This window comes from Calypte anna, chromosome 27 (genome assembly GCF_003957555.1).
Source record: "Calypte anna isolate BGI_N300 chromosome 27, bCalAnn1_v1.p, whole genome shotgun sequence".
In the NCBI taxonomy this organism is placed as follows: domain Eukaryota; kingdom Metazoa; phylum Chordata; class Aves; order Apodiformes; family Trochilidae; genus Calypte; species Calypte anna.
Window position 1 is genome coordinate 1,606,315 of NC_044272.1, and position 11,993 is coordinate 1,618,307.

Genomic DNA, 11,993 nt, shown 5'->3' on the forward strand with positions numbered 1-11,993 from the left:
CCACTGCCTGTGCAATATGGGAAGTTCAGTGAGTTGCTTTTTCCATCTTTACTAATCAACTATGAAACTGAGAAAAGCCTTGAACAGAAACAAACTCTCGGGTTTCCAGTTCCTACAGAGGAGTCAGTTGACTGCTACAAGGGAAGCACAAGGAGCTGGGGGCACTTGCTGTGAATTTCCACCTCAAAATCAGCTTATCCACAGTGAGAGAGGATGAATTCAACCTGGAAGTGGTTTAAGGAGGGATTCCGTGTTACAGAAGAACCAAACCCATTAAAATTAACAAATGAGGAGTGAGAAGGGACTGAGTCACCTTACTCATGTGGGTCCCCATCAGGAGGGAGCAGGATTGTTTGCATTTGCAGACAGTGGCTGTGTGTGCCCTGGGGATGGAAGAAGCTCTGGGGCAGGGGCAGCTCATGGCTCTGCTCTGCTCCTGGCAGGGGGGCTGCTGCCCTTCAGCTGTCCTGAACCCCACTGAGCCTACACTCCCACCCCCCTGGCACTGGGAGCAGTGGGATTCCTGCTCCTAGCCTGCCTCTGGGAACCAGCAGACACCTACCTGAGTGTGGCACAGCTTCACCCTGCTGAAGCCATGTTCCTGGAGACTCTTCTCCTTTGGGGTCTTTTAAACAGATTTATGATTTTACAGGAGGCTTTTGTACATCTCGTTTTCTTATTTTATTCTAAGAATGATATAGAAAGGCTTATCAACAAAATGTTGAATTGGAAGGGGAGGGGTGTGGGTAGCTGCCATTAGAATGTTCTTTGCTGTGTGTAGAAGAGCTTAATCTTTAGATGTTTAATATGAAGTAAGATACAAATGAGCTGAATCCCAGAGCCTGAATTTAGCTGCCGAAGGACAAGTCCTTGTTGGTACTACCAGTCACTTCCAAACAACCTCGAGATCTCATGTTTGTGCATTTCTAGCTTAAACTGCTAAATTTCAATTATCTTTTTGTGAATCAGAAATTGAAATCACAGTCTGAAGTCATTCCTGTTTCTTCGTGTCAGGCCTGAGTGGACACTCATAGAGTTCCATCTAGTGCTGAGGTTCTGCAGTCTGGGCTGATACTCAACTATTGAGTCCTAGAGCTCAGCTTCACAAGAGCATCTGGCACTTTATTAAAAACAAAGGCACAGCCCAGGATGCTCCAAGAAGATTATGATCTTCCCTGACTGCTCAGAAATTGTGCCTTAACTCTAAAATTTCATTATCAACTACTGTGGTGTATCTCTGACTTTTCTATCTGGGGGCACTTGTTGCCGTGGCTTTGTGTTTTCTTTTTAAGTGTTTACACCTACAGAATGGAAGAATATTCACACACAGGATCCTGATTGCATGAGACAGAAATGAAGTTTATTAGTGACATTTTCCTGATACAGAACAACCTGAATAAGAAGCAAGTAGTTCAAGTACCAATGGTCAAAGCCACAAAGCGTTCTGGGCAGAAGGGTGTAGCATGCAGGGCAGGGTGCAGGGGTCCAGATGAGAGCTCTGAAGAGCCCTTTGGGTCGATGGTGTCAGCAGCATTGAGGAACTGTTATAAGACTCTTGTCTTTCCTTGGGAGCATGGGGAACATGGAGGAATTTGGCTCCTGTTTGAAAGATCTTGCAGTATAAGGTCCTCAGTCCTTAGTCGAAAGATTTTCTCCCATACCCTGTTCAGAAATAAAGCAAGCATTAATTTCTTCAGTACTGGCACTGAATCTCTGAGGCACCAGTCCTATGGCAGAGAAGAAACTTGATTATGTGGTAGGTGACCAAAACCATTCCAAAAGAGTGAGGTGAAAAAAATAGCTGAGGGATTAAGTACATGAGTGGGAGATGTCACCCACAAAACTGACGAGAAATGGAGCTGATCCTTTGCACTCAAATAGGAAAACATTTCTAATAAAAATAAATCTAACATCTTCCAGCCATTGTAGTTTATCCTTGGTACTGTTTAGCTCCATCAGAGGATGTTTATGCAGGGTATAAATTAGTAAGGATGGGGTGGAGAGAACAGTGTGTCTGTACAGCAGCTCTCACCTTGGCTTTCACCACCGCTCCTGCAGGACTGAGACTGGGAAGACGAAGAGTAGGAGTGGGAACTGCTGATGCCTCCTGAGGTCCTTCCACCTCCTCCTCCTCCTCCAATGCTACTGCATCCACCACCACTTCCCCCTCCCATTCCTCCTCCGCCGCTTCCTCCTCCCATTCCTCCTCCCATTCCTCCTCCCATCCCGCTGCCGCCACCACCAGAGGAAATGCTGCCGCCTCCGAATCCACAGCTCATGCTACCACCTCCTCCTCCTCCTCTTCCTCCTCCAGAATGGCCACCACCTCCTATTCTACCACCTCCAATGCCTCCTCCCATGCCTCCTCCCATGCCTCCTCCCATTCCTCCTGATGGCATTCTGCAAAGAGAGAGAAAGGAGAAAAAGTTAATCAAATTCATTCTTTTGACCTCAGAAGGAAGTGTATGTACAGATGCTGCAGGGCTGCCTGCACTTCTCATGTCTGCTGCTTTTTAGAACCTAGCACAAATCAGCAGGAGAGCTGATGCAGTGCCAAAAATCAGTCTCCTTTTCAATTTCAGCTTGAATACAAGCGTTTTTTGCTTTTCCCACATTCTGTTCTTGCTGCTTTATCAGTGTACAGTGTCACTGTGCTCCAAGTTGGAAAGGCAGAACACGAAGCTTTAGCTGATCTCCCAAGTGCCAGTTCAGAAGCAGAAGCAGGCTCAGGGCACAAGCGAAACCAGTGCAGCTTCAACTTTCAGAGAACTGCACACTGAGACTTTTATGAAGGCTTGGAAAACTAAGGTCATTTTTTCTGCTCATGGTCATTTCCAAGGTGATTTCTGGCTTTTCAGTTCCTGGTCTTTTCTGGAAGCTGGGGAAAAGCAGGGATCTGTGTGTGGGATCCCTGTCCAGCCCTGAATCTTAACTTCTCATCTGATTTATATACTGAACAGGTTTTCCCAGGAATGTGTTGTACTTCAAACCTGGGAGGCAATCAGTCAGTACAGCTGAATTTGCCTCACTTCAGTACCAAATCTGATTTGGTACAAATCAAGACTTTACATTTCCTGCCTTTGTGACTGATGTAACAGCCCCAGGTGTCTCATTGTGCTATTACTTACACAAGGTCTTGCTGCCCTTCTTCAAGCAGTGCCCGGTACTGAGCAATCTCCTGCTCCAGACGGGTCTTGATTCCCAGGAGCATTTTGTACTCCTGGTTCTGACCCTCCATCTCACAGCGGATGCTCGCCAGCTCCTCCTCCAGGGGGTTGATCATGGCCTGGATCTGCTGCAGCTGCAAACTGTAGCGGCGTTCCGTGTCCTCCAGGTTGGATTGCAAAGAGTCGATCTGCAAGTTGAAAACAAAACCCAGTGTTTATGGGAATGGGGCAAGTTTAACTAATTTTGGTGGGGAAACTGGAGGTCTTCACAAACCAGAGTAGAGCATATCTTTGCAGAGAAGTAATCCAGTACCCCGCTCTCTACAGCTGGGGTACATTCCAGGTGTATCCATTCTTTTTTTGTATTGACACATTCAGCCTGTGTGACAGGTGAAGCAGAGGCAGACACCTGTACTTACCATGCTGATTTGGGACTGCAGCTCGATTTCCAGGCTTTGATATTCACGTCTCAGCTCAGAGATTTGTTGGTTGCTTGATTGTATCTCCTGGCCACTTGAGTGGACTTGTTGATTAACTTCTTCCATCTGAAAAATTCCCGTACAAAACTGAGTCATTGTGGATATTAAGAAAGCATTGTGGGGTTATCATAAAAGCACTGAAAAAGGAATTAGAAATAATGAGAAGAGCTGTAATGCAGACTGACTGTTTCCCACCTGCCACTCACTTGCTGCTGGAACATAGATTCTTCAGTCTTTCCCACAAACCTTAAACCTCCAGAACTGACCTCTTACAGTAGACTGCTTAAAGTCTTTTAAAATTGAGTCCCTTAAATAATACTTGGTAAGCTGCCTTTCCTTTGGCACATGTAAATAGGTCCAGTTTCTAATAGAAGATTTAGTGATGAAAAACCCTGTGCTTTACCTTGGTTTCATACCAGCTTTCCACCTCCTTCCGGTTGTTCTCAATGAGCCGTTCATATTCACAACGCATTTCATTTATTTTTTCCATCAAATTAATACCAGGGGTAGCATTGACCTCCACACTGACATCACCACCAGATTGTGTTTGCAGTCCTTTCATTTCCTGAAAAAAAAAAAAATCAATGTGAATAATCAAAGCCAGTAACCAAGATCTGGCTAGATCTTCTTAGTGGAAGAAATCCATAGGAAGTTCTCAGGGTTGAGTTTTCAATAGTTATTATTTTAAAGTCCAGAGAAACTTACCTCTTCATGGTTCTTCCTGAGATAGATCAGTTCCTCTTTTAGGGATTCAAACTGTGTCTCCAAGTCAGATCTGGCTAGAGTCAGTTGATCCAGAAGTGGACGTAATCCATTAATATCACTTGCCACACTCTGGTGAAGAGTGTATTCAGTTTCATACCTGAACAACAGACAAGAAAGAGTAAAGGTGCTGCCAGACCTTTGTTTGTTATCTGGATTATGAACAGTTCCCATCAGAACATCTTTGGTCTTTAATCCCATTGCTCAATTTTTAAAAGAAGAGACCTAATTCTCTTTATACCTAGTAGATTTGTTTTATTTTAGTAGAACTTCTCCTTAATATTATGAGATTTATATGATTCATACATTAGACTTATAAATCTACTTGCCATAGGGGAGAAATTTCAAATGTAGTACTTTAAATGGCATCATTCAGAGAGGGCATGAGGAGAAAAATAATAACTAACAGAATAACTAACAGAATGCTTTTCCCAACAATGATGGATTCTATCAGCAGAGCTACAGTGTCTACAAAGATAACTGGCAATGCCAACTCGGGAAGGGTGAAGGGAGGCACAGAGGGGTGAGACAGGCAGGGGGGACTCACTTCAGTCTGAAGTCATCCACAGTCATCCTGGTGTTGTCAATGTCAAGAAGGATCTTGTTAAGGTCCACATTTGCACCAACAATCTGAAAGGGAGAGGACAGGTGTTATTTTGTCAGTTGTCCTTGCAGCCCGACATGCAGGTAGAGAGAGGAAATCCCTGTGCAGATACGTTTCAGAAGATCTTGTTGGTAATGTCAAGAGAGAGAGGGACAGACAAGCAAGAGCACAACACAGAAGGAGCACTGGACAGGGCCCATAGTGGGTGCACAAGATCTACTACTGCACCAAACAGTGTCACCTGTACCACAACACCTGCAGCAGAGAAAAGTTTCTCAGCCTTTGTCACCACTCCAGTTTGCTGCCTGCAGCACAGGAGGGAATGTATCAGCCCAAATGTGCTGCAGGAGGCAAATGCCATTCAGTGGGACTGTTCAACGTCAGGCAGATTATGTCATACCTGGTTTTGCAGCTCTTCAATCGTTCTGTAATATTGGCTGTAGTCCCTGGTACCAGTGGGTCCTTGGTTTTTGTACCACTCCCTGATAAGGTGCTCGAGTTGAGAATTTTCCTCCTCCAAGTGTCGTACTTTATCCAAGTAAGAAGCCAGGCGATCATTAAGGTTCTGCATGGTCAGCTTTTCATTTGTGGAGAGCAAGCCACCATCTTCACCAAACCCTGATCCACCAAAACTACCTCCACCATATCCACCACTACTGAAGCTGCCACCACCAAAGCCACCACTACTCCCAAAGCCACTAAATCCACCTCCACTGTATCCACCACTGCCAAAACCACCTCCACCCATGCCACATCCATAACCACCTCCCATTCCTCCAAAACCACCTCCACCTGATGAAAATCCCCCTCCCATACTTCCACAGCTCATTCCTCCTCCATAACTCCCACCACTCATTCTGCCTCCGTAGCTACCACGGCTAATCCTGCCACAGCTGCCACTGCTAAAGCCCCCTCCATAGCTGCTCCTGGAAATGCCACCACCAAAGCTCCTGCCAGAAAAGCCTCCGCTTCCTCCAGAAGAGGTGTATTTTCTACTGGACATTGAGGAGTATCCACCAGACCTCCGTATTCCACAGCTGCTACCCCCTCCACCACCACCACCACCACCACCACCACCACTGCTGATTCTAGTGGTACTAGATGAAGACTTAGTGCCACAGCTCATAGTGACAGGAATCAGAGGTTAACCACAATCCCAAAGCTAAGTGCACAGCCTGATAAGATTCAGGACTGTAAATTTTCATCCCCAGCTCTCTCTATTTATACTTCTGACAGTGGGTGTCACCATCAGGGTGTTTCCTTCTCCCAGGGCATTTACCAACCTTGTTGTTTGTGCCAAGAATAATTTGCTGAACAATATTTTTGTGCCGATATCTCAGGCAATCTAGCCCATTGCTGGCTTTGTGGTGTTTGTTTAAGATGGAACATTTCATTTCTTTTGGGTGCCATTCTTTTCATTTAGCTGCTTCTGGAAGAGATGGGGTTTTGCCTCAAGCAGCCTGGATCTGCCTTACCATGGAGAAAGCTCTTTCCACAGTTCTTCCCTAAAGCAAAGGCTATGATTCCCAGATCTCTCATGCTTCACTTTGCATTTTACTGATCAATTATGAATCTACTTTCTTTGCTAAGATTTCTGTAGCTGTTACTGTCAGACTTGTTCTCTTTTACTCTTTCATATTTTGTGCATTTAAGATCTACACTGCTTCTGTTCTTTTTCTCACTGTAGATAATAGTACAAAAGGTTTATTAGTAGGACTGTATGTCTTGTCTTTTCAGATTGTCCAGCCTGTTTGTCCCTGCCATCACTTAGAGAACAGATTTAGTTATATGAGAAGTCTATTTCAAGCAATGTTGTAAGGTTCTTACTCCAAAATCAAAATCCTTCCTTTGTGAAGAAATAGGACAGCCCCCTAAATAGTCAAGCTCTAGAAATCAAAGAAACTGAAAATACTGGTTTTTGGGGTTTTTTTTGGTTGGTTGGTTGTGGGGTTTTGTGGGGTTTTTTTCTTTTTTTTGTTTTGTGGTTTTTTTTCACTAGCGAGCTGTTAATCCAAAATACTCAGCAGATTAAATTAATTGTTCCATAATTAGAGTCTTAGTTTGGGCCAATGGTGACTCTTGGACCCAGATGACTGTCATCTACACAAATACACTCATACATAAAGTTTCATCTTTATATATAATCTAAATATTCTGGTTCACATGCAGAATCTCATTTCCTCAGCATTCACTTAGCTCAACTCTTAGGCTGTGAGCTTTTATGAGAAATTTACATCTTATTTTTTAATCCAGTAGAGATTCGTGCAGACAGCCAGTCCCTGCCACTTAGCTGCAAACAAGAGCAAACCCATCAGCATTTATGGTCTTGCTGTAGATGAACCCCAGCATGTCACAGCTTGGAGGAAGGTCTGCAGTTTTCCAGTGAGAGCTTTGTTCTGTGTTGCTGGAATCTTTCATTGCCTTCCTTGCTCTTGGCTTGGTTACTGATCCCCTAAGGACTGTAAAGTGTTTGTGAAAATTGGTGATCTCCCCTTAAACCTCAGGTGCAGGGAACAAAGAAAAGCTCATCACAGGAACTGTCTTCTCTGCTGTTCTTTTCTCAGCATCATCACAAAGGCCTCTGGTAGATGGCACCCTGGTGCAGTCCTTGCTTTTATAAAGGTCACCTTGATTTGGAAGTTGATTCTTGCTGCTGGTTTTTACACTCTTCTGTCAGTCTCCATGGACAGGATTCTTCTACAAACTGCATTTCTGCCTCTTGATTTGCAGCCTTTTTGTGTGAAATTAAGGATTATTTAACATTTTCTGATGGAATCCATTCTCCTGTCCTTTGCACTGTGCTTTTGCCAGCATTGCTTTATTGCTGCTTATGCAATCTCTTTCAAAAGCTCTCTGATTTTATCTTGCTATTTGATACACTCAATAGCTCAAAGATGATGAAAGATTTCAAGTAGCGTGATGATGTGGAAATTACTCTTTGATTCCCAGCTGGAGGATGGCACTGTCCCCTCAGCAGCATCAACACAGTTTCTGGGTTTCTGCAGGTTCTGTTGGTGGTGCTGAAAGATGCAGTTTACTACAGGCAAAATGTTTTTCCTTTTTAGTGTTGTTTTGTCTTTCTGAGCTCATTTTCAGAGCTTTCAAAATTTTTCATTCTCTGCTGCTTTCTGCTTATTTATCATCTGGATAATGTAAAGTACTTCATTTCAGGAATTACCTAAAAGAAACCAGCAATTTTAGGATCTCTACCCATCTCCCTCCTGTGTGTGAGGCACAGTGTAAGTATCAATGTCCTTGTGTGCTATACAGCGTGGCTGTCAGAAGGCAGAGCAGAGCAGGAACATTTCCAACCAGGGCAGCCTGCAGAGGATCTGGATGTTTTGACACTGCCCAGCTTCTTGTTAAGCTCAGCACATGCCACATTTCAAGCACAGCTGACATTCCTTCACTCTCTCTCTGTTATTGTTTTCCTTTTAATCAGGCCGCTGAGATCCCTATCAAAGTCACTGCCTGGCATCAGAATGAAGACAAACTCTGGGAGCAGCCCACACTGATGTGTATTTTAGCAAAACCAGGAGGCTTTTACAACAGGCTGGTGCTGCTGCATTCCAAACAGGCCTGGAGAAAATGTATTTTCACTCTTGTGTCTGTGCACCAAAAAATTAGAACATTTCCCCTTAACTCAGCACCATTAAGATGCCTCAGGGAGGTGTCAGACTTTATTCTCTTAGTCTTTTCAATAACCTTTTCCCATTGCTCTTACCAGACATTTCTATAGGAAAGAGGATCTGTTTTCACCTAGGAGTCTGTCCATAGAAAACCCATTAGCACAAAGATCTCCAATGCATGAAGCAAATGACAACCTGAGCAACCTGTGCTGCCCTCATAAAAGTGAAGAAAAACTTCACACTTTTTGGATGTTCAGGTCGGGGTGGGCTCTAGGAAGATCTGCTGGTTTCTTCCTTCCCTCCCAACAGTGCAGTCAGATGACAAACTTTGCTGTATTAATTCTGTAGCCCATGAGCAGAGCCCATGCAGCATTTGAGAATCAAGTGGGCTGGCAATGTTAAAAGAGAGATCAGGGGAATAGATGCACAGGCAATTTTGAAATTGCATCTCTGCTTTCAAATGGACAAATAAATTGCTCTGGGAGTACTGAAGCCAAACACATAGGAGTGTGTGTACACATTTATTTTTGCCTAAGGTTGGTCTGAAGGTCCTGTTCCAACATGTACCACCATTTTCTCCTCAGAGCACTAACAGATAAGTATCCAAATTGCAACATTTTGTGCTCGTAAAATTAAAGCTTATTATGCTGATTAATGCCTAACAAAATGCATGCAAATAAAAAGTGTAAGGTTCTCCTCGCTACTCTTCATGTTGCTGGAGTCCTGCACTAAGTATTCCCTAAGCTTTGACTCCTGACACTCCAATATTTGTATCTTTATTCCTGCTTTCCAATAGTTTTGGGTTTCTAGCTCTGCTCCTCCACATAATTTTTTAAAATCATTGTTGTTATTACAAGTATGTTCCCTCATTAAGCAAATGCTAGTCATAACCTAGATGCAGATTTTCTAGATACAAAATGAAAAAAGGAAATAATACTTAAACTGGTGCTTTATTCCAGAGTATGGTAAAAAACCATCTGAATCCAGTCTTCTTTTTGTCTGCAATGAGCACTAATGCCATCATTAGACAGGTGATTTTTTGAGTTTACTGGTGGTTTGTGTTTATTTTGTCACGTATTGTAAACTGTAGCAAAGAAACTTTACTATTAGTCTTATTTATATTATAGATACAAACTCATTATATGTGAGGAACATTGTAGGAACACCTTGTTAGGAAAGAACAGATTTGAGGTAAGAAGAAGGCAGTATGATCAATGCTGAGTAGTAAAAGTAGTGATAATAATAGCCTATTATTTATCATAATTACTCAGAAATTTTTAATTACTTCTGTTCGTGATTCTAACATGGCAATGGAAGCATTTCAGTCATCCCATTGCAACACCCTTGTGTTTGCTGCTGTCCCATGGTGCTCTGAGCTGCCTCAATGCCCTGGAGATTCTCCTTCCCACACTTCCAACTCTCCAAGTTTCATTCTGCTTTGCTCTCACAAGGTTTTATTTGAGTGGAATTTTTTCTGCAGGGTCAGAGGCACAAATGTGAGAAAATGAGACAACTGGCAGTAAATTACTAAAAGAAAGTTATATTTTTTGGAAGAAAGGACAGGATCAAGAGGTATCTGCAGTCCCTGGAGCTGCAGAGCAGCAAGGGTCAGCACCAGGCTGCTCCTCCAGCTGGAGGGGATCCTACATCCTGGGGATCTCCAGGGGCAGGGCAGGGGTCAGGTGCTGGTCTGGAAATCCCTCTGTAGAAGCCAAGAAGCAAGCACCCAGCAGGAGCATTTTTTAGATTACCTTGGTGGGCTCGTCCAGGAGGTTGAGAAGCAGAGCTCTGGTATTGGGAGCAGTGTTTAGTTTGTGCTGGTAGTTTAGTGTCCTGGAAAGGGAGGGTTAGGGGACATCTAGCAACATGGAGCTGAGTGTGGTTCAATGCTGTAAGGGTTTTAAAAATTAAGTGGGTGAATTTGCAATAGGAGGGAGATGGGGGCACCCACATAACCTCTTAGCAGGCTCAGGCAGGGATATCAGTGCTTGGTTCAGGATTCAGCAGCCTATGAGGACTGCCCAGTTCCTCAGGCCCCCAGCGAGACACTGGTCAGGAAAGAAATAATTCTTACTGTTTTGTTTTGGTTTTTTTCTTTTCAAATCCCAGTGACCTTGGCTGGGAGCCTGACAGAAGGCAGTGCAGTGAATCACTGGCACAGATCTGCCGAGCACTTGGGCGTTCAGGATTCCCGTTCCCACAGTCTCCCACTCAGTCTGTGTTTCTCAACCTTCTCCTGTGGGTGATGCCTTCCTCAGAGGGAAAAAAAACGAAACTCATGACTGTAAAAGTGAGAGAGAAAAACCACAGTGATACTCCTGTCTGGTGCCTTTGTTTGTGTTTAAGAACAGAGAAATTTCTGAGCTGTGCAACTCGCCTGTGAATTCCTTCTCTTAAGACCAGATGGGAGCAATCGGGTTCATCCTCCAGCCTTAGGGATTTATTTTACACTACAGGTAGCTACTGTCCCAAAACAGGGATACTCCCCTACTGAACTTGCTATCCAACGTGTACCCAAACAGGGAACACTCAAAATGTGCTTGTTTTGGCTAACTGATTGTACATGATTTGAGTTCTGCACTCAGGGGTGTTTTGGTGCTTGAAACTGAAAATTTCCATCTTTGAATGCCATGATGAAAAGGTTTCATAATGCATTTAGTGGACCTTTAAGAAGATTTTTTCACAGGGCTTAAGTCAGTGCCTTAAACTGTGTCTTCCCCAGACAGAAGTCAGTACCAGTAGTTATTCAGTTTTCTTATTGCAGGGACCACCCGAGCATTGGGCCTGGTGTGTGTTCTTCAAAGGTTTTGCCCAGTTAGTCTTAACTGGTGAGTAAGCTGCTGCAGACTTCTGGGTTTTAGGCATAATCTGACACACTGCATTTTCCACAGGTGGGGCATGAGATTTGTAACTGATTCACACAAAAAAGAAATTTCTCCCCAACATTCTTTCTGGTTGCATTAGACAGAAGCAAAGATTTATTAGCATTGATTTTTTTTTTTTTTCCCCCCCCACAAGAATCCCAATCACAATAGAGATGAACTCAGGTAACAGTGATTAGGCACAGCAGCTGGAAGCAGCAGACAGGCTTCAGAGAGCTCTGGTGACAGTGACAGCCTTGAGTAACTCAACCAAGTGCTTGTTCTTGCTCATCACAGAGATGGGAGAGCAGGGGCTGGGGACAGACTGGCTGGGTCCAGGGGCCTCAGTGGAAGATGCTGGGTTTGCCAATCAGTCCTCAGACTCCCTGTTGTTTCTAAAACTCCCTGTTGAAAGATGAAGGGAAGCAAGGATTTATTTGAAGTGTTATCTCAGTCAGCACCAAGAGAGTCTGAGCAGTATCCTGACATTC

The 11,993-nt window shown here is 43.9% G+C and overlaps 1 protein-coding gene across 2 annotated transcripts; it reads right to left on the bottom strand.

Moving 5' to 3' along the window:
* Positions 1-1,589: 1,589 nt before the first annotated feature.
* LOC103539185 (keratin, type I cytoskeletal 14) lies at positions 1,590-6,138 on the bottom strand. 2 transcript variants are annotated; one of them, XM_008505666.2, is made up of 8 exons: positions 5,413-6,138; positions 4,956-5,038; positions 4,352-4,508; positions 4,050-4,211; positions 3,587-3,712; positions 3,129-3,355; positions 2,033-2,400; positions 1,590-1,662 (listed from the first exon to the last, which is right to left on the bottom strand). In XM_008505666.2, exons 1-8 carry the CDS (start codon positions 6,136-6,138, stop codon positions 1,637-1,639), a joined length of 1,875 nt encoding a protein of 624 aa, XP_008503888.2. In that variant the 3' UTR covers positions 1,590-1,636. The 2 variants fall into 2 exon arrangements, with proteins under 2 accessions (XP_008503888.2, XP_030321931.1); XM_030466071.1 differs by lacking the exons at positions 1,590-1,662; positions 2,033-2,400 and having other exon boundaries at positions 3,125-3,355; positions 5,413-5,618; positions 5,694-5,871.
* Between the last annotated feature and the right edge of the window lie 5,855 nt (positions 6,139-11,993).

Bases quoted from the DNA above. Each gene is read 5' to 3' on its own strand.
- LOC103539185 (XM_008505666.2), bottom strand. From the start codon at position 6,138: ATGAGCTGTGGCACTAAGTCTTCATCTAGTACCACTAGAATCAGCAGT. The intron at 5,039-5,412 runs GTATGACATAAT...TCTCCCTTTCAG, and splicing joins TTGAAGAGCTGCAAAACCAG to ATTGTTGGTGCAAATGTGGA. The intron at 3,713-4,049 runs GTAAAGCACAGG...GGAATTTTTCAG, and splicing joins AAAGCTGGTATGAAACCAAG to ATGGAAGAAGTTAATCAACA.